Genomic DNA, 20,608 nt, shown 5'->3' on the forward strand with positions numbered 1-20,608 from the left:
GCACAGTGGTCAGAACCCTGGATTGGAAGGGGGCAAGGGAGGACGGGAGAAACTGCCAAGGCCTGTCAGGGAAGCTAGCCACCCAGGAGAGATGTTAAATTTCCCTCTGTTCCTGTCTTCCTGCTTTACAGCCCCCTCTCTGACGTCACATTTTCCAGCCTGGTCAGAGGATGAGGGCCTCCTCCCCCAGCAGGAAGTGCCCTTCAGCTCCCTGCCACCTGGCTGGACCACCCAGCTGGGGGTCCCTCAAGCCCCACCTGCACATTACTAGCCCTCGCTTCTGCCCTGCTTCTGCTCACTAGCCATGGGGGCAAGGGAGGAGATGAGAAGGAGAATGAGGACAGAAAGGAGGCTTTTAAAGGGTGCATTTAAGTCTTCCTGAGGACAGGGAGAGAAAAATAGGTCATAGGTTGAGATGGACAGAGATGGAGGGGTGGGGAGGGAGGCAAAAGGATGAAGAGAGGTGGGAACCATGAAGCAGTACAATGAGAGTGGAAACAGGCAGAAAACCCAGAGTGGGGGTGGGGGGGGAACACTCAAAAACAGACATGGAGAGGGTTGATGAATCTTTTGAAGCAAGTTACAAACAGCACTTCACCCCTAAATATTTCAGTGTTCATTACAGAGACATCTTTCATATTATGACACCATTATCACATCTAAGAAAAATTAGTAATTTTATATCTCATAGTCTATACTCAAATTTCCCATTTGTCCCAAACTATTACAGCATGGAAGGGTATGGACTCTGGAGATGAACAAAAGTGGTAGGAAGCCTGCTTCAATTTCCTCTCTGTCATAAAATGGAAATAAAACTAACTACCCATAAGAAAATTAAACAAAGGGCCGCGGCAGTTGGGGGCATGCAATGAGCCCTCAACAAATGTTGGCTATTAGTATCACTGTTACTGTTTTGTTGATACTACCGTTATCATGATTGATGCTCCTCTAGAATGTCCTCAAAGCCCTGGGAATGGGAGAACTCCGCCTGGTCAGGGATGCCAATCAGCCTCCCCCGACTCCATCTCCCTCAGTCGCCCTGTGGATTGTGACGTAGGCTAACCGAGAGTCTGGCCGGAAATCCCCCCTTCCTGTTGGAGATAAGTCTGGTGCAGCCCAGCTGTACCCAGGCCCTCCTTCCCCCAACCCCCCTCATGTCGCAGGATCAAGTCCCCCAGATGGAGAACCTGTCTCCCAAGCCTCCTGCCCCAGTGCCATCACCCCATAAACACCCCCTGCAGCCCAGCCTATTGTTCCCCAAAGCCACTCCGGCAGGAAAGCCCCAGCTACCAGGAGGCAGGTGGCCATTCCTGGGTTGGGGGGAGTGTAGCTCAGCCCCGCCCCAGACCCCTGCAACTCGACCCGGGTTTCAACCCCCAGCTCTGACGTCTTGGAAAATTCTCCCCTGCCCAGGTCCCCAAGGGAGGGGTGCATGGTATGAAATGGGGCTGAGACCCTTAACTGGGGGCAGAGGAACCCGCCAGAGGTGAGCCATGAACTGGGGACTGGAGGTCTGGGGGCCTGGATTCCTGGGTCTGAGGGAAGCAAGGGCTGGGGTTCAGACTGCAGGGTCCTTAAGTGTCACCAGCTCACCCCGTGTCTTCCCCACCATCCCATCCCCCTTACTCCAGAACATTCACAACGAGCATCCATGGACTTGTGGAAGTGGGATGAAGCATCACCACAGGCAGGGCCCCCAGGGAACAGGCTGTCAAGGCTGGGTAGGCTGCTGGGGCTGAAACAGTGTAGATGTGTGGGCAGGAGGTGGGGGGCGCCGGGGCGGTGCCCAGGTGGGAGGCTTCCACTGACCCCCACCCGCCCTAACCTCCTGACTGCCTGCAGAAGGACCTGAACTCGGCTTCTGTTTCCCTGAAGTGGCACTCCAAGGGGACACCCTGACAGAGGAGCCTTGCTGGAAAGGTGTTTGCGGGCTGGGACCCCTGGGTGTCGAGGAATGTTATATCTGTGGGAGGAAGGGACCATGCCTGGACTTCCCGGGTTTAATGGGGAGAGGGCTTCAGGCTTAAACTCCTGAGGATGAAGAGGGGGCTGGAGTCCCGAGTCCTAGGCCTGAGTGAGTGTGTGGTGGGGTGGGGGGTAATAAGAACTTTCCGTCCCAGATAAATGAAAACTACTGGGTGAGTGGTTGATGGGGGGTCTCTAGTATTTATTGCTCACACCCTTCCCTAAATTCAGCTACATCCTTGTCCCTCGCAGGACTCCCACAGCAGGACTGGGGCTCCACGTTGCCACACCCAGAAACTCCACAGAAAGCGGGTGAGTGTGTACGGAGACAGGGAAGGAGGAATCTGGGGCCCTCCACCGTGATTGAAGTTTTGCCTCCCTTATCTTTGAGAGAGAACGGAAATAGGACTGGGGGCGCCTGTGTCCTCCCGGTGGCCTAGCCCAGATCCGGGAGCCACGGGCCTCAGGACCCAGGGACAGAGAGGTTCGACTTCTAGAACTCCGGAGGGGGCCGGGGAACGAGACACCGGGGCTCCACTCACTGGGGTCCGTTCCTCTTCACAGAGCACGCCTGTCAGGCTCTACCATGGTCAGGAGACTCGTCACAACTTGAGTGCACCCGCTGGGACCCTTGGAGCCCAGTCTCGCAAGCCTTGGGCCCCGCCCCTCCCGGCCTGGACCCTCCCCGCTTCGCTGGGTCTTCAGGGATCACACGCCAGAACATCAGCTCCGCGGGAGGCGCCCACTCGTGGTCGCGCGTGCCGGCGGCAGCCAGCTCCACCAGCTGGGACTGTTCGAGTGGCTGCGAGCGCGCCCCCTGGGGCGGGCCTGAGCTCTCGTACTATCCCACCACCTGGGACGTGGGGTTGCATACGGATGGCACCACGTCTTCGAAGGAGTACGAGAGTTCAGATTTCACCTCTTCCTCCGGACCGAGCCAGCAGTCGGACCGCACAACTTTAGCTCATTACCCCAAAACTAACCACCGAGGTGAGAGGTCCGCAAGACTTCGCAGGAAGCTAAACTGCAGGCTAGTGAGGCGGAGCCTACGCGCCTAAGGGGGCGGGACCCGGGGAACTGGCTGTGAGAGAGCGGAATTTAGGTGCTTCAGCTCTGGGGAGTGGAGACGGCGGGTGCCCGCACTTCTGAGTCCTGAGGGAGGGGAGGGTTAAGACCCTGGTAGTCTTCTAGGGGGCAAGGGACGAGGACTTGGGCTCCTGGATTAGATGAGAAGGAAAGACTTGAGAGTCTGGATGACTGGGTCTTCAAGGTGGGGCAACCTGAGCCCCTGAGGCCAATCCTTGGGTCCTCATATGGAGGGATTTGGACTCGCAGGTCTGGGGAGGGGGCTCGGACGCCTGAGTCATCCAAGCGACCTGGACTGGGGCCAGAAAACCTGAGTGTTCATTTGCCTACACCCCGCAGGTCCAATTCAGCTGTGGCAGTTCCTCCTGGAGCTGCTTCAAGACGGAGCGCGTAGCAGCTGCATCCGCTGGACGGGCAACAGCCTCGAGTTCCAGCTGTGCGACCCCAAAGAGGTGGGGCAGCTCCCCAGACCCTCCAAGTCCAACCCCAGTTTCCCCTTGTTCAGCCTAGTTTCACCATTCATTTTGCCTAGTCTTTGGCCCCTCCCCAGACGCGTTCTCACCTGGACCCCGCTCCGCGCCACCTAACGGGTGTCCAGACTATACTCGAACCCTGCCCCCCGCCCACCTATTGCCAAGCCCTTCCCCTCCCATCTTCTCCGCTAAGCTCTGCCTTCCCCGTAGGTGGCGCGGCTGTGGGGCGAGCGCAAGAGGAAACCTGGCATGAATTACGAGAAGTTGAGCCGAGGCCTGCGCTACTACTACCGCCGCGATATCGTGCGCAAAAGCGGTAGGAGCAAGTACACCTACTGCTTCGGGGGCCGGGTGCCCGGCCTAGCTTATCCGAACCGTTCCGGGGGCGGACAGGGAGCAGCAACCCAATAAAATATCCCGTCAAACCTCCTTCGCGTGCTGCCTGCATCCATCTCAAGGACCCTCAGATCTGCTGGGGAGCCTGCGTACATCCCCACTCAACAGCGCCCACCCCCTAACCCTGCCACCCACCGCCTGTGTGATCCTGAGACTCACCAGACCAAAACAGACCCAGACCCTGAAGGGACTTACTGTGTGCTCGTTGGGTGATGGGACAAACAAAGGAATCTAACTCAGTCCCTCCATTGGATCTACCTGCCCTGTGCTGGGACTTGTAAAGAATCAGACCCAATCATGGGTGAGTTTACCTACTCTGTCCCCCTTGAAAAAAGAACTGAGGCTCCGAAAAGGGCTTACTGTGTACCCTCACAGTGCTAGAGATTACCAAGAAATTAAATGTAGTGCTTACCCCCTCAAAACCACCTACTCTGTTTCTCCACCCAAGCTGGGGCACGTAGAACTCAGACCTAGATTCCAAGCAAAGCCTACCACATTCTGGGAACTGCTGAGTTCCTGAAAAGAGCCCGCTCAGTGGTCTTCCTGTTGACAATGCTGGGGATTCAGCAGTGACCAAGACAACTTGGCTCTGCCCTTAGGGAGCTCACAGTTCAGTGGGGTTACAGACCCATCACCAGGCCGAGACAGCACAGACTGGTCAGGGCTGGGATGGGGAAACTCCAGGGGGGTGGGGAGACCCAAAAGGAGGGACCTGACCTAGCCTGAGAAAGGGGAAGCCAGGAAAGGCTTCCTGGAGGAAAAAAACAGCTGATTTGAGAAGTTCCAGTCAGAAGAAACAGCATGAGCAAAGGCCTGGAGGTAGATCTCACAGCACTGTTCAATGAACTAAAATGTCAGTGTGGCTGGAGAAGGGACGATGGATCATTTCACAAAGAATCTTTAGTGTCATGCTAAGGAGCCTGGACTTTGTCCCGAGGTCACAGGGGAGCTATGGGTGGGTTAAGGAGGGAAAGGATTTGGGCTTTAAGATGTAACTGAAGGGAGTGAAAGAAGGTGTGCAAACAGGTAGTTCCACAAATAGTAACAATGTTGATGAACACAGAATATTTAAGGAGCCCCTGACCCAATAAGACCTGGGCACTGCACCAAACATAGTATATGGGGAAGCTTTGGAGGCCAAGACCAAGAGGAGGATGAAAGCAGTTCTCTTTCACACAACTCCTTCATCCAGTCTTCATTAGGCACTTTATTCACACAAGAAATTCACCGCGTCAATGTGCCAGGTGCTGGAGATACAGTGGTGAATAAGACAAAAATTGCTCCTCTATAATCTTCTGTTATATTGAGGGAAACAAAAGAAGGTAATCAGAATAAAAGGATATCGTATTTGAGAAGATAAGTGCTATGGATAAGAAAAGTAGGGAAGGGCGATAGAGGTTGACAGATGGCAACTTAAAATATCTGAACGGAGAGGGGCTCACCGAGAAGGTGACCTTTGAGCACAAAACTGAAGGAGCCGAGTCAGGGAGCCAGATTCCAGAAGAGGATTTCAGGTCAAGGGGACAAGTGCAAAGGCCCTTAGGGGGAAGCCAGCCTGCATGTTTAAGGACCTTTTAGGCCACTTCCAAGGCTGGAGCAGTGGGAGTCAGAAGATGGGTAGGAGATGTTGGCTTAAAGAGGTAAACTGAGGCAAGCTAAACAAAAAATGAGTTTATTCTGGAATAACAGAAGCACTGCAATTCAGGACAGGCAAACTGTAGCAAGCTACAGGCAAGCCCAAAGTACATTCAAAGAGACAAAGGGAAGGTCAGCTATTGTTACGTTTTAGGAGGAAATGAGGGAGGGGTGTTTCGAACATTAGAAGTCCATTAGAAGAGAACAAGAGTTTGAGGTTGCAGTGGTTTCTCATTGGCTGCAAGTGTTGGCCCAGAGTGTTGGTGCTAGGGCGGGGGGGGGGGGGGGGATCTTCCTTTTTCTTTCTTTCTTNAGTGTTGGCCCAGAGTGTTGGTGCTAGGGCAGGGGGGGTGGGGGGGATCTTCCTTTTTCTTTCTTTCTTTCTCTCTTGTTTTTAGACGAGATAAATTCCCATGTGAAAAATATCTTCCTTTGAACCAGATGAAAAGTAGCATTCTTATCATCACAGAAAGAACTTGAGAAACAGATCTTGTTAAAATAATTTTTATCTTCCTTTTTTTGTTGTGCATGCTGCAACAAATAATAAGGGCATGAGAGCTCTTCTTTCAGAGCTTCCTGTTGGGAACTGCCCTGCCTGGTTTCAGGAGCTGTAACCCCCCCATGGCTAAGGCTGAGTGAGCGACCTTTGGGCCATAAGCCACTAAGGAGACAAAGCTTATCTCCCTGGCAGGAGCGCTGCTTCTGCTCCCTTTTTCATAACTGGCCTCCAATGCTTCATCAGTTAGCCAATGATGAGTAAGATTCCCCAAGGGGGGAACCACCTAAGACAGGCATGATCACGTGGAGGTCCCAGGGAAGGACTTCGGGGGCTATGGAGAAAGGAGGTAACCCTCGCCTTTCAGCTTTGACGAACCCTGAGTCCTCAGTCTGTCTCCGAGAAGTCTCCTAGAATTCCTTGGCTACCTGCCTCCTCTGCCCCACTTAAACCTGAAAACAATGACTGAGGATGCGGTGCATCCCTGTGCTGGGAATGGCAGGCTCCACAGGTGATCAGGCCGAAAATGAGTTTGTTTTCCCAAAGTTTTGTAGCCTTTTAGCTGATAGACCCTGACTTAGAAGAAACCCTAATAGTTCTTTGTGTGCTATGCCTGACAATGATTAAAAGTTGTACCTGAATTCCTGTGCAAAAAAAAAAAAAAAAAAACAATAAAAGCCTGTCTAGGAAAGTGTCCGGGGGTTCTCCCCTTGAGGGAGTAGCTGCGCCGTGCTGTCCCCTTTCCTCCACAGGACTTGGTGGTCCGTGTGAATTTGTCTAGATTTTCCATCCATAACGTGGCGGGCACTGCAGGCCAGTGTACATGTCAGCTTCCCAACTCCATTTTAAATAAGGTTTACTCTGTTAGTTTTTACAAAGATGAGGGTATAAAGGGGGCCCGATTCTGTAGGTCATTTGTGAGGACTTTCACTATAGACTAAAAGTCTGACCNATGCCTGACAATGATTAATAAGTTGTATCTGAATTCCTGTGCAAAAAAAAAAAAAAAAAACAATAAAAGCCTGTCTAGGAAAGTGTCGGGGGGTTCTCCCCTTGAGGGAGTAGCTGCGCCGTGCTGTCCCCTTTCCTCCACAGGATTTGGTGGTCCGTGTGAATTTGTCTAGATTTTCCATCCATAACGTGGCGGGCACTGCAGGCCAGTGTACATGTCAGCTTCCCAACTCCATTTTAAATAAGGTTTACTCTGTTAGTTTTTACAAAGATGAGGGTATAAAGGGGGCCCGATTCTGTAGGTCATTTGTGAGGACTTTCACTATAGACTAAAAGTCTGACCAGACACGGGGGTAGGGTTCTAGGCAAAGGAAGGGAGCTGATCTGACTCAGGTGTTTCAGGGTCCCTCTGGCTGAGTGGAGGGCAGCAGGGAAGCCTGGAAGCCAGGTAGTGGGCTACTATAATATTCCAGGCTGGAGGTGCTGGTGGCTTGAACCAGATGTGGCAGAAGATTTTGAGTATATTTTTAGAGGCAAAGTCAACAGGACTTCTCGATAAGAGCAGCTATAGGGTGGGAGAGAAAGATAGGAGTCAAGAAAAACTCCTTCCAGAAGAAGAGTTGCCATTTTCCGAGATGAACTGATTCCTGCCAGACCCTTCATGGAACCATATCTTAACTCTTAACCCCTCCTCTCCGTGATGCAGGACTGATTTCTGAGTCCTCAGACACAAATCTTTTCGGGATTTGGAGGTGGAGTCTTGGTATTCTTAACATGAAAAAATGACCCTGGGAAAGAAGACTGGTTCCTTTTCAATACCGTAACAATTGACCGTGCAATAATCATAATGAGAGTACAGATTGTTTGTTGTCCTTTATTCAACGATGCATCTCCAGCCCTTAGTACTTGGCATTGAATAAATAATACTTGCACGAATAAGAGTACTTCCGCTTGGATACTTCCCCAGATCCACTCTCGAGCCAGCCCCAGGACCCAGACAGAAATTCTTTCTCCAAGTAATGCCAGGGGAAGGAAGACAACCCGTAACTAGGCGGTATCCCAATCCCCAGCTCTGAGTTCTTCAAATACTACCTATGCAATCTCAGGACTGGGTCTAGATGAACAGCCATTTGGCCCAATAGAAGATTGGAATTCGCATGAATGGGTGTGGCCTTAATGGCCTCAGGGACCGCCTCTCTTGGGCGCTCCATTGAATGGAAGACTCACTTATAACCCGCCCGGCTTCCGGTCCAACTAAATTCCGCTTCCGGCCAGACGGGGGTGTCTTTGCTGAGGGTCACATTGAGCTGCGAGCGGCTTCAGGGGCGTCTTCAGGTGAGTGTAGAGGGTCGGGAGCCCGGGAGCCCATCCTGGGTGATTGAGGAACCGGCCCCTAGCTTCCCCGAGAACGAGAGGTTTCCGGCTGGCGGCCTTCGGTCTTCCGGGGCCCTGAGGTCCTGTTTGTGTTCGTAGTCCTAGATAATGATTCTTCCTTAATGCCGGGCAACATTCCAAGTGATTTATATTGTCATTTAGTCTTCCCGCCAGCCTGGGATTGTCCCTTTTGACAGTGAGGCAACAGAAGCTCGGAGATATTAAGCTACTTAGCCAGCGACCAGGCTTGGACTCGGTAGTTCGGCCTGCCGTGCCCTTACTCATCGGGCCTCAGCCGTGACTCCCCGCAGCTTGCCTGGCGGTAGCCTAGCTCCCCGCTGTCTGGCCCTTCCTTTCGTCCTTGAACGTTGAAGGGGACCGCAGTGTGATCCCGATCCACCTTCACTCCACATTACTGTTCCACCCTGTCCGCATCCCCGCTGCTGGTGTTCTGCAGTCCCCTCCCGACTTCTCCGCCCCTTTCTCCACAGTATTTTGTGGTCCCAGATTCCCACTACTGCCTTGGATCGCTTTCATTTGACACTGGCTTGCGCACCTCTATGTAAGTTTGCGACTCCTCCAGTTCTCTAGATCAGAGGCACTTTCTCTCAGATTCCCTGGTGAACAAATGTCAGCTCATGAACCGTTATAGCAAAGGGTTTTAAGTTTTATTTATTTTATTTTTAGAGAGGGGATGGGAGGGAGAGAGAGAGGGAAACATCATTGTGTGATTGATTGCCTCTCCCGCGTCCTCTACTGGGGACCTGGACCGCAACGCATGTACCCTGACTGGGAATCGAATGGGCGACTCTCACTCAGGTTTGCTGGCCGGCACTCAATCCACAGAGCCACACCGGCCAGAGCGGCAGAGGGTTTTTTTTACCCTGAGTCCTCAGAATCTATAGAATTCAAGGAGTTCTAGTACTCAAATGGGAAGAGGAATTACATCCGTATTTTCAATCATCTCATTAAAATGTAACAGTTGCTTTCATTAAGCATAGAGGCAACAACCTCAGGAGTATTAGCATCTGTGATTTTGTCAGCGTTGAAATCACATGTCATCTTATAACACTTTATAAGTGTTATAACACTCATCAGTTGCAGATAATGGAAAATATTTTCACTCATGATTACTTCAAAACTGTGGTAGTTAATAAATCCTTGGCTGCATATATGTGGGGTTTTTTGTGAGCCTTTGCAGTTTTTTAAAGCATTTAAACATTCTGAGAAAAGGATCATTAGACCCCCGATGAGTTCATGGCACCAAAGATACTAAGAATTTCTTCATTGTGCGTTTTGTCAGTGATTGAGTGCAGCTGCACCACTTGTATGCTGTATGACCTTAAGAAATCATTGAAACACTGGTCATCCCTTGTTGGTGAAGCCGTGATAGTAGTAGTTCTTACCTTTTATTAGATTGGCTGTAGAATCAGATCTGTAAGAGTATAGGACAACACCAGGCCTGTGGTCAGCACTCAATGAGTGTTAGCTAGTGACAAATTTTGTGACAGATAAGGCCTGATTTTACCAAGGACTTGATCCTCCCTCCAAACCTTGCTGTGACTTCCACATTTAGATGTGTGGATTTGCCCTGCCTTTCACCTTTGTGTGTGTGTGTGTGTGTGTGTGTGTTGAAAGGGGCGGGGAGGTGTGGTTTATTCACACCCAGCCTTTCTTACTCTCTCTCTGCCCCCGACAGCCTGAGTCGGCTGCCATGCCCAGATTCAGGCCCCATAGAATCCATGCTAACACCACTCTCTTTGCCTCTAGGAGTCAGCAACATGGCAGAAGACATCAAGACCAAAATCAAGAACTACAAGACTGCCCCTTTTGATAGCCGTTTCCCCAACCAGAACCAGACCAGAAACTGTTGGCAGAACTACCTGGGTAAGCAGGGCACAGTAGTGGGGGGGAATACAGATGTTGCTGCTCCCGTATCTGTTGCCCACCTCTTGCCTCCTCAGGGACCCAAGCATCCCAGGCCTTTTTTATTTTTGGACATCCTACCTCAGGGCCCAGGTGGCTTATCACCAGCTGTGTTCAGGATCTGGACCAGTGCTACAAACTCTGGTTCCTACAATGACTTCTTTTTTAAAAGATTTCGTGTGCGTATGTGTGATGTAATATACATACAGGAAGTACAGAAAACATAGCGTAGAACTAAAGGATAATTCTGAAGTGAACACCTGTGTTTTATCCAGAATAACCTGGATAAAAAAAAAATACATATTGTCTGAACTCTGAACTCCCCTGCCTATTGCACACCCTGGATTGAACACACACCCTACTCTCCCCAGCAGAGATGAACACAGGGTGAACACACACCCTACTCTCCCCACTGACTTAAGGCAATCACATTTTGGTTTTCTTACCATGTTTGGTTTGCCTCGTGAGCTTTATAAATATTGTATGTATTCTCTTGTGTTTGTACTTTTTAAATAGTTTTGAAGATTCATCTGTGCTGTGACCATTAAGTTTGCTCATTTTCAGTGCTATAAAGTTTTCCATAGTTTATTCGTGGACACTTGTGTGGTTTCCAGTTTGGAGCTCTTCTGAATGGTGCTGCTGTGTGCACGCTTATAGATGTGATTTGAAGTCCATATAAATGCTTTTCTTTCTAGAGAATGTGCCTTGAAGTAAAATACCTGGATTAATTTTTAAAAAATTATTTGCTTGCTTTTAGAAGCCAGATTTCCCCTTCCTGTCTTCCTCTCCTGGACTCCAGCATCTTTAACATCAACACTGTCTTCCCCTTGCCCTGGTTCTAGGTTTCCATTTATCTCTACACAAGCCCCTCATTTTGCCCCACCAGTCCTGACCCCAGTTTTCCAATTGAACAGCGGTTCTGTAGGGATTGCAAAGTCAATTTAGTGAGTTATATCTAGCCTTTTTTAGTGCACTTATGAGAGTATACATTCTTTGTAAAGTGTGTGTGTGTGACTGATTGTGAAGTAAAAAGTATTTCTGCAAGTTTTGTTCAAAACTGTGTTCCAGCCCTTTGTCTGGACTGACCCTGAAGCCCTTTTTTCACAGACTTCTACCGCTGTGAGAAGGCAATGTCTGCTAAAGGGGGTGATGCTTCCGTGTGCGAGTGGTACCGGCGTGTGTATAAGTCCCTTTGCCCCGTATCCTGGGTAAGTGACTCCTACTGGGACCCTTGGGGTGCTGGAGTGGGGGCTTAGGAGAGGGGAGTTACTTAGGAGAGTTACGTCATGGTAACTTGGTGGAATTCAGATGCAAAAGGCAGAGGGAAGACTGGGCATCACACTGTCCGTGGGACTTGGCCTTTTCTTCCTAGAATTGCCTCTCTTTCCTTCTTTCACCAACACTCTCAACAAGTCAGGGCTCTCGGCGAAGGTGACCAGGGCTATCTCTTTGATAAATCCATCTCACTCAGCACTCTACAGATATGAGGTATACTCAGTGCTCGGTTCCTGTCCCTGTGGAGTTCACTGTCTTGTGTACTCCTGTCCTTTTTCATTAGGAACATTATTATTTTTTAAGATTTTTGGGGGGGTGGGGGAAGAAAGGAAGAGAAATATTAATGTGAGATAAAAATGTCAATCAGTTGCCTCCTGCATACGCCTCAACCGGGGACCAAACCCACAACCCAGGCGTGTGCCCTGACTGGGAATTGAACCAGCTACTTTTCTCCTTGCAGGACAATGCCCAGCTACCTGAGCCACACCAATCAGGGCCTCATTACGAACATTTTGAAATATACATAAAATAGAATAATTAGTGACCACCAAATATACCCATTACCCAAATATTTTTCTACATTTCTGTCATCTGTCTCTTTTCTTTTTCTTCTTTCCTTTGCTGAAGTACTTTGAAGCAAATCCCAAACATGTCATTTCACCCCCTCCCTACTTCAGTGTGTATATCTTAAAAATATGTACACAAGCCCTGGCTGGTGTAGCTCAGTGGATTGAGCGCAGGTCTGCGAACCAGAGGATCGCGGTTCGATTCCCAGTCAGGGCACATGCCTGGGTTGCAGGCTGGTTCCCTGCAGGCCAACTCCCAGCAGGGGACACACAAAAGGCAACCATACATTGATGTTTCTCTCCCTCTCTCCTTCCCCTCTAAAGATACATAAATAAATAAAATCTTTAAAAAAATATTATTAAAAAAATATGAACACAATAAGGCAGTCCTTTTAGCCCTGATCTGACCAGACATTTTGTCACCACTTAATATTCTCTGCCATACCCTCTTTTGAAATAAAGAATTTATGTTCAACACGAGTCTCTCTCCTGATATGTCAAGGCTGCAGTTTCCATCTCTGGTCGGGGCACCTACAAGAAGCAACCAGCAAATTTGTAAATAAGTGTAACAACAAATCAATGTTTCTCTTTCCCTTCCTCTCTCCATTTCTCTCTCTAAAGTCAGTAAATTAAAATTTTAAATAAAATAAAATAAAAACAGCCTTGACTGGTGTAGCTCAGTGGGTTGGGTGTCATCCTGCAAACCAAAAGGTGCTGGTCAGGGCATGTACCCGAGGCAATTGATTGATGTTTCTCTCTTTTTTTTTTTTTTAAGATTTTATTTATTTATTTATCTTTAGAGGGGGAGGAGAGAGAAAGAGAAACATCAATGTATGGTTGCCTTTCATGCATCCCCTGCTGGGAGTTGGCCTGCAGGGAACCGACCCGCAACCCAGGCATGTGCCCTGACTGGGAATTGAACCAGCTGCTTTTCTCCTTGCAGGACAATGCCCAGCTACCTGAGCCACACCAGTCAGGGCCTCATTACAAACATTTTGAAATATACATAAAAATAGAATAATTAGTGACCACCAAATATACCCATTACCCAAATATTTTTCTACATTTCTGTCATCTGTCTCTTCTTTTTCTTCTTTCCTTTGCTGAAGTATTTTGAAGCAAATCCCAAACATGTCATTTCACCCCCTCCCTACTTCAGTGTGTATATCTTAAAAATATGTACACAAGCCCTGGCTGGTGTAGCTCACTGGATTGAACACAGGCCTGTGAACCAGAGGATAGCGGTTCGATTCCCAGTCAGGGCACATGCCTGGGTTGCAGGTTGGTTCCCTGCAGGCCAACTCCCAGCAGGGGACACACAAAAGGCAACCATACATTGATGTTTCTCTCCCTCTCTCCTTCCCCTCTAAAGATACATAAATAAATAAAATCTTTAAAAATATATTATTAAAAAAAATATGTACACAATAAGGCAGTCCTTTTAGCCCTGATCTGACCAGACCTTTTGTCACCATTTAATATTCTCTGTCATATCCTCTTTTGAAATAAAGAATTTATGTTCAACACGAGTCTCTCTCCTGATATGTCAAGGTTGCAGTTTCCATCTCTGGTTGGGGCACCTACAAGAAGCAACCAGCAAATTTGTAAATAAGTGTAACAACAAATCAATGTTTCTCTTTCCCTTCCTCTCTCCATTTCTCTCTCTAAAGTCAGTAAATTAAATTTTTAAATAAAATAAAATAAAAACAGCCTTGACTGGTGTGGCTCAGTGGGTTGGGTGTTGTCCTGCAAACCAAAAGGTGCTGGTCAGGGCATGTACCCGAGGCAATTGATTGATGTTTCTCTCTCTCTTTTTTTAAGATTTTATTTATTTATTTATCTTTAGAGGGGGAGGAGAGAGGGAGAGAAACATCAATGTATGGTTGCCTTTCATGCATCCCCTGCTGGGAGTTGGCCTGCAGGGAACCGACCCGCAACCCAGGCATGTGCCCTGACTGGGAATCGAACTGCGATCTTCTGGTTCACAAGCCTGTGCTCAATCCACTGAGCCACACCAACCAGGGCTTGATTGATGTTTCTCTTGCATGTCTCCCTCTCTTTCTTCCTCTCTTTCCTCCCCTCTCTAAAAATAAATAAATAAAATAAAAACATTTTTTCATCAAATCAAAGCTCCTATCAAGTATAAGAAATATTAAGAGATGTTCAAATCTTTTTTAATGCTAGAAACAAATGTAACAAGTACACTGGATTAGAGTACTAGAGTACAAATGTAACAAGTCAGAGACTTTAAAATGAAATGCCATTTGTCTTAGAATCAAAATATGATACTATTGCAAAAGTAGTAGTGCTCATTTAAACAACAACAACAACAAATGTGAGCAGAACAGTAAAATAAAAAGTAGAAGCCCAGTCCCACTCCCAGGAGGTAACTACTGTTAACTGATTCCTTTTTCTCTCTATATAAATTTACCATACGTAAGCCTGTGGCACTTTCTGTGTATGAACAGTTCATACTATACTGTTTTATGACTTGCTTTGGCTTATTAGTTTGTCTTAGAACCTTTTTTTATGGCAATGCAGAGATCTGCCTTATCCATTTTAATAACATGCTTTTATTTAATGGGTCCCCTTTTAATGGACATTATGTTTCTAATTTTTTCAGTATTTTAAGCATCCTTGAAGTGCATCTTTGGGGCTTGTTTCTGGACAACAAATTGCCTTAGTGGCATTCTTCATCTCGCTTCATTTTCCTTTCACCTCCTCAGCCACACTGTCTCATGGGTCTCCGAATACCGTCCCAGGATTTCTTAAAAACCCTGGGTGATCTTGGGTGATGTGATGAGTTTTGTTACTTGTGTTTTTTTCTGCTTAGTTAGTCCTCACCTGAGGATCTATTTATTGATTTTAGAGAAGAAGGGAGAGAACGAGACAGAGATAGACACAGACAGACATAAATCAGTTGCCTCTCGTATGCACCATGACTAGGAATTAAACCTGCAACCTAGGTATGTGCTCTGACTGGCACTCAAACCCACAACCTTTTGGTGCATGGGACGAAGTTACAACCAACCGAGTCAGCTGGCCAGGGCAGGTAACATGGTGTTTTGATCTCCTAAGAACCCACTTCCAGCCTCAGGGCCTGCACTGGGTACATGCTGGACACGATGCTAGGGTCATGCTTCTGGTCTTGATGCTGCCCCCTACCCCAGTTTCCAGGACCTGGGCCTGCCCTTACCTGAGAAGCATCAGGTGCTTCTTCCACTCAGGGCCTTACTGGGTCTGCCCTGTTAGGGTTGGATAAAAATGTATTCTGCACAGGCTCCTTTATACCCAGCAGCCCTGGCATTTCAAAAACTTGATGAAGTACAAATAAGTGTTTTGTTATTGCTGTGGTTTTGTTTTTTTAATAAACAGTGTAATCAGTTCTGTCTCTAATCTTACTATGTGTATTCTGGGAGCAGTGGGGGTGGGAGTCCAGCACTTTTCCTATATAAGCATTTAAGACTTTTTTCCAACTGTCTTTTATTTTCTGGTTAAAAAAAACATGTAAGAGCATTTGAAATTTTGCTTCTGGCATGTTTGGCTCAAATAAACTCTTAGAAAATTTTAAAAAATAAGTAAGTACATAAATCTTTAGTTTCTCCATAAAAAAATAGCATTGGTTTTTTGTAGAATCTTTTTGTTTAAATATATTTTATAGATTATGCTATTATCTATAGCATAATCTATAGATATGCTATAGATTCCCATTCCCCCCCCCTTTATTCCCCTCTGCCCTGCACACCCACTCCCACCCACATTCCCCCCCTTTAGTTCATGTCCATGGGTCGTACATATAAGTTCTTCAGCTTCTACATTTCCTATACTATGCTTAACCTCCCCCTGTCTATTTTCTACCTTCCATCTATGCTACTTATTCTCTGTACCTTTTCCCCTCTCTCCCCCTTCCACTCCCCTCCTGATAACCCTCCATGTGATCTCCATTTCTGTGGGATTTTTTTCCTGTTCTAGTTGTTTGCTTAGTTTGTTTTTGTTTAGGTGTGGTTGTTAGTAACTGTGAGTTTGTTGTCATTTTACTGTTTGTATTTTTTATCTTCTTTTTCTCAGAGAAGTTCCCTTAACATTTCACATAATGAGGGCTTGGTGAGGACTTTAACTTGACCTTATCTGGGAAGCACTTATCTGACCTTCCATTCTAAATGAAAGCTTTGCTGGATAGAGCAATCTTGGATGTAGGTCCTTGCCTTTCATGACTTGGAATACTTCTTTTCAGCCCCTTCTTGGCTGTAAAGTCTCTTTTGAGAAATCAGCTGATAGTATTATGGGAACTCCTTTGTAGGTAACTGTCTGCTTTTCTTTTGCTGCTTTTAAAATTCTCTCCTTAATCTTGGGTAACTTAATTATGATGTGCCTTGATGTGTGCCTCCTTGGGTCCAGCTTCTTTGGGACTTTCTGAACTTCCTGGACTTCCTGAGGTCTATGTCCTTTGCCAGATTGGGGAAGTTCTCCTTCATTATTTGTTCAAATGGTTTTCAGTTTCTTGCTCTCCCTCTTCTCCTCTGGTTGTCCTATAATTCAATGTTGGAACATTAAAAATTTTTACAAATTGTAGAGATTCCTAAGCTTCTCATTTTTTTGAATTCTTGTTTCTTCATTCTTTTCTGGTTGAATGTTTCTTCCTTCTGGTCCACAGTGTTGGTTTGAGTCCCAGTTTCCTTCCCGTCACTGTTGGTTCCCTGTACATTTTCCTTTATTTCACTTAGCATGGCCTTCATTTTTTCATCTAATTTGTGACCAAATTCAATCAATTCTGTGAGCATCCTGATTACCAGTGGTTTGAACCGTGCATCTGATAGGTTGGCTATCCATCATTTAGTTGTATTTTTTCTGGAGCTTTGATCTGTTCTTCCATTTAGGCTTTTTTTTGTCTCAGCACACCTGTTACATAGTAAGGGGCGGAGCCTTAGGTGTTCACCTGGGCGAGGTAACCCACATCACTGTCTTGTGGTGCTGTCTGTGGGGAGGGTCTGAGAGGGAACGATGGTGTTTGCTCTGCTCTCTGATGGTTTTCAGTCACTTTCCCCGCTACCCACAATCAAGTTGGGCCCTTCTGGTGCTGATTCCTGGGTGGGCTTGTGTACATTCTAGGACCCTGTGAGTCTCCCCAACGAATTCTCTTGTGAGGCTGAGGGTTTCTCCCACTGCTGCCTCAATCCCTCCAGGTGTTTTCAATCAGAGGTTTGAGGCTTTATTTCCCAGAGCTGGGGCCCCGGGTTGTGTAGTCTGTCTCGCTCCCCAGTTGCTCTTCCTGGTTTATCTGCACTCGAATGTGGGACTACCCGCTCCACCAGGCACCGCCTCACTGCGTCTGCCCACTGCTGCCTTGCCTCAGTCCTCTCCACCCAGCTGCCCGTCTCCGCCCCTCCTACTCGCCTGGATGAATGTCTCTTCTTTAACTCCTTGGTTGCGGGACTTCCATACAGTTCGATTTCCTGTTAGTTCTGGTTGTTTTTTGTTGTCCCTCTTTCGGTTTTTGTGGAGGCACAGTGTGTCTACCTATGTATGCCTCCATCTTGGCTAGAAGACTGCAGATTCTTTAAATGAGAGATTTATGTATAATGTAGACAGTGAAAGCCCCCCTGTGAGCCCTTCTGAGTCCTCCAATTAACTTTCCTTAGGAATTTGGTGTAATCTTCCGCTTCCTTGCTGTGTGCCAGTGTATGTGTAGGTTTGTTTTGTATGTACTTTTTATATAGATATGGGTCATTCTCTAGGTACTCTTTTGAATTTTGCTTTTGTTTTGTTTTGTTTTACTTCAGTGCAGAATGCTCAATTATTGAGTAGCCATCAGGTTTAATAGTTAAAAAATATTCCCTTCCCCTTTGGCTGGACTCATTTTTTTTTTAACTAAATGATACCTGATATACAAGATATGTTTTCCCCTCCATTTGAATGGTATCCTTAGTTTTCTACCCATGAAGAGAGATTACTGGACAAAGGGTAATTTGCCAAAGGACCAGACCAGCTGGACCCTTTAACTTTAAAAAGGAGCGGGGACATAAACCGAGAACCTGAGAAATTCACACTTACAGAACTGTGGATTGTAGACAGCACAAGTCCAGTATAAGGGGATCTAGGTGAATTCCAGACATGAAAAGATGTCCATTCCCACTCTGGAAAATACAGCTTAAAACAACAGAGATGCTTGTGTTTTTACCTTGCTGTCTGGTGCAAGAATGATAAAGGTCGATAGTGTTAAGTATTGATGGTTCTATAAATTGTTCTAGTCACTTTTGAGGTCAGTTTGTCAGGCTATTTCAAAACAAAAAAAAAATCATACTCTAGATGTGGCATGATTTTAGAAAAATCACACTCTAGCCCTGGCTGGTGTGGCTCAGTGGATTGAGTGCTGGCCTGCACGCTAAAGGGTCGCCAGTTCAATTCCCAGTCAGGGCACATGCCTGGGTTTCAGGCCAGGTCCCTAGTGGGTGCCGTGCAAGAGGCAACCACGCACTGATGTTTCTCTTCTTTTCTTTCTCTCTCCCTTCCTTCTTTCTAAAAATAAATAAATAAAATCTTTAAAAAAAAACATACTCTAGACACCTACAAAAATGTTTTTATACAGAGATGTCCATTGCCAGTTTGTTTGTTTGTTTGCTTGTTTTGGGGAACATTCAGAAACAGCCCCAGTTAGTATAAATGATACATTTTTATTGATCTCTACATGACAGAATATAGAAAGAGCTCTGCTACTTTTGGGAAAAAGCAAGTTGCAGAACAGTTTATATAATATGGCCTAACTTGTGTGTGTGTTTATTTGAAAGTACAGAGTATTTGTGACGCATATGTCTATGTAAATAAAATAAGCACATCCATGGCACTTAACTGTGGGCCGGCTGTATTGTAAGCATTTTATATCATATAAGGGCAAACATGCCAAAAAAATAGGATCAGGTAGGTACTATTACCCTCATTTTATAGAACTGGAAACTGAGGACCAAGGCCACGCAGCTCGAAAGTGCTAGAGTGGCTATTTAGATTCAGTCTCCCTTATTCGTGTTTTTGTCTACTTCCTCTGCTATCTGGTAGCATATAAATGTGTGTTTGTGTATGTGTCTTTATAAAAAGGAATATGCTTCTAATTGCCTGTAGAGGGATCTGCAAGGGGTAGAGTGTTACTTCTGGGGAGGGTTAACAACGGTGTTCTGGCCTTTCCATCATTTTTATGTGCTTGCACACATGCACTTGATTATATCCTAGACATCCATTCTTTTTTTTTTCTTTTTTAAGATTTTGTTTATTTATTTTTAGAGAGGGGGAAAGAGAAGGAGAAAGAGGAGGCAAACATCAGTTGCCTCTCATGTGCCCACCCCGCACACCACCACCACCACCACGGCCTGCAACCCAGGCATGTGCCCCAATTGGGAATTGAACAGCGACCATTTGGTTCATAGGCTGACACTCAATCCACCGAGCCACACCGGCCAGTGTGGACATCCATTCTTGCCTTCCTTTTTTTCACAGCTGCCTAGTGTTTCTTCATAATCTGTTCCAAACATCACTCTGGGGTTCCTGAAGCAGGACATAGCCACTCTCTTGAATCTCTGTACCTCACACATCTCCTCATGGACAGCCCTGCAGTGAGCCTGGGATTGTTCTGCGCGTTACTTCTCTCCCCACCTCCTTGGATTCAGCTTGTGTCAGCTCGTTTAGGACAGTGATTCTTGTCTTTCTGGGTCACTGTTGGTTCCCCAGTCCCTGGAACAGTATAAGTACTGGGGTTACTTGTTGTCTGACTGAAGAAATGAGTAGGTGGGCAAAGTGTGGAAGACAAAGAAGTCCACCCATCTGGTTTCCCCACAGAGGAAGGGAGTAACGCTGGCTGTCTTTCCACAGGTGTCATCCTGGGATGACCGCCGGGCAGAAGGCACATTTCCTGGGAAGATCTGAACTGGCTGCTTCCCACCTGTCCTCTGTCTTCAGTCCTTCTCCCAGGGAGGTGAAAGGGGACCTGGGTATATTCCACCCTAGGATTCTGAATCATGGCTTAACTTACAATAAATACTTGTTGGAACAGTGTAAGGCTATGTTTGTGTAAAGAGCTGGATCATTGGTTAAGAAGCTGGCTTGGGAATAATACCTAGACCAGTAAGAGGGGCTCTAGAATGAGCGTTTTGTTTTGTTTTTATTTTATCAAAATTTGACCACCTCTGTGCTAGACAATAGAGGAAGTGGTTATATGAAATTGCCTCAAGCCCCACTATGTGCTAAAATTTATCTGTATGATCCCTTAATTATCTGTATAATTTTTAAAACTTTACTGAGCATAGTAAAAACACAAATGTACCTCACGTAGCTTCGACAGTTATCAACAAATGACTAAGTTTCATCTTTTAATTATTCTTCTCCCCACTCTAGGTAATTTTAAAGTAAATCTGAGAGATCATAGTTTATCTAGAAATAAGTAAGTATATGTATCTATTAGAGATACATTTTTTTAAGAT

At 46.7% G+C, this 20,608-nt stretch overlaps 2 protein-coding genes across 2 annotated transcripts; both read left to right on the forward strand.

Annotated features, from left to right (window-relative positions):
* The first annotated feature begins 1,651 nt into the window (after nt 1-1,651).
* ETV2 (ETS variant transcription factor 2) lies at nt 1,652-4,067 on the forward strand. Its single transcript, XM_037039685.1, has 6 exons — nt 1,652-1,721; nt 1,843-1,920; nt 2,218-2,277; nt 2,530-2,955; nt 3,391-3,503; nt 3,735-4,067. Exons 1-6 carry the CDS (start codon nt 1,652-1,654, stop codon nt 3,933-3,935), a joined length of 948 nt encoding a protein of 315 aa, XP_036895580.1. The 3' UTR covers nt 3,936-4,067.
* Nucleotides 4,068-8,231: 4,164 nt separating this feature from the next.
* Nucleotides 8,232-20,186, forward strand: COX6B1 (cytochrome c oxidase subunit 6B1). Its single transcript, XM_037039653.1, has 4 exons — nt 8,232-8,337; nt 10,147-10,263; nt 11,410-11,510; nt 20,001-20,186. Exons 2-4 carry the CDS (start codon nt 10,158-10,160, stop codon nt 20,052-20,054), a joined length of 261 nt encoding a protein of 86 aa, XP_036895548.1. The 5' UTR covers nt 8,232-8,337; nt 10,147-10,157; the 3' UTR covers nt 20,055-20,186.
* The last annotated feature ends 422 nt before the right edge of the window (nt 20,187-20,608 follow it).

The sequence above is a fragment of the Sturnira hondurensis genome, unplaced genomic scaffold (genome assembly GCF_014824575.4).
Source record: "Sturnira hondurensis isolate 20B ecotype Veracruz unplaced genomic scaffold, ASM1482457v3 Scaffold0025395, whole genome shotgun sequence".
In the NCBI taxonomy this organism is placed as follows: domain Eukaryota; kingdom Metazoa; phylum Chordata; class Mammalia; order Chiroptera; family Phyllostomidae; genus Sturnira; species Sturnira hondurensis.

Excerpts from the sequence above, each read along its gene's own strand:
- ETV2 (XM_037039685.1), top strand. The coding sequence starts at position 1,652 with ATGGACTTGTGGAAGTGGGATGAAGCATCACCACAGGCAGGGCCCCCA. Across the intron at positions 1,722-1,842 it reads GAACAGGCTGTCAAGGCTGG|AAGGACCTGAACTCGGCTTC; the intron begins GTAGGCTGCTGG and ends GACTGCCTGCAG. Across the intron at positions 2,278-2,529 it reads AGAAACTCCACAGAAAGCGG|AGCACGCCTGTCAGGCTCTA; the intron begins GTGAGTGTGTAC and ends TCCTCTTCACAG.
- COX6B1 (XM_037039653.1), top strand. The coding sequence starts at position 10,158 with ATGGCAGAAGACATCAAGACCAAAATCAAGAACTACAAGACTGCCCCT. Across the intron at positions 10,264-11,409 it reads CTGTTGGCAGAACTACCTGG|ACTTCTACCGCTGTGAGAAG; the intron begins GTAAGCAGGGCA and ends CTTTTTTCACAG. Across the intron at positions 11,511-20,000 it reads CCCTTTGCCCCGTATCCTGG|GTGTCATCCTGGGATGACCG; the intron begins GTAAGTGACTCC and ends GTCTTTCCACAG.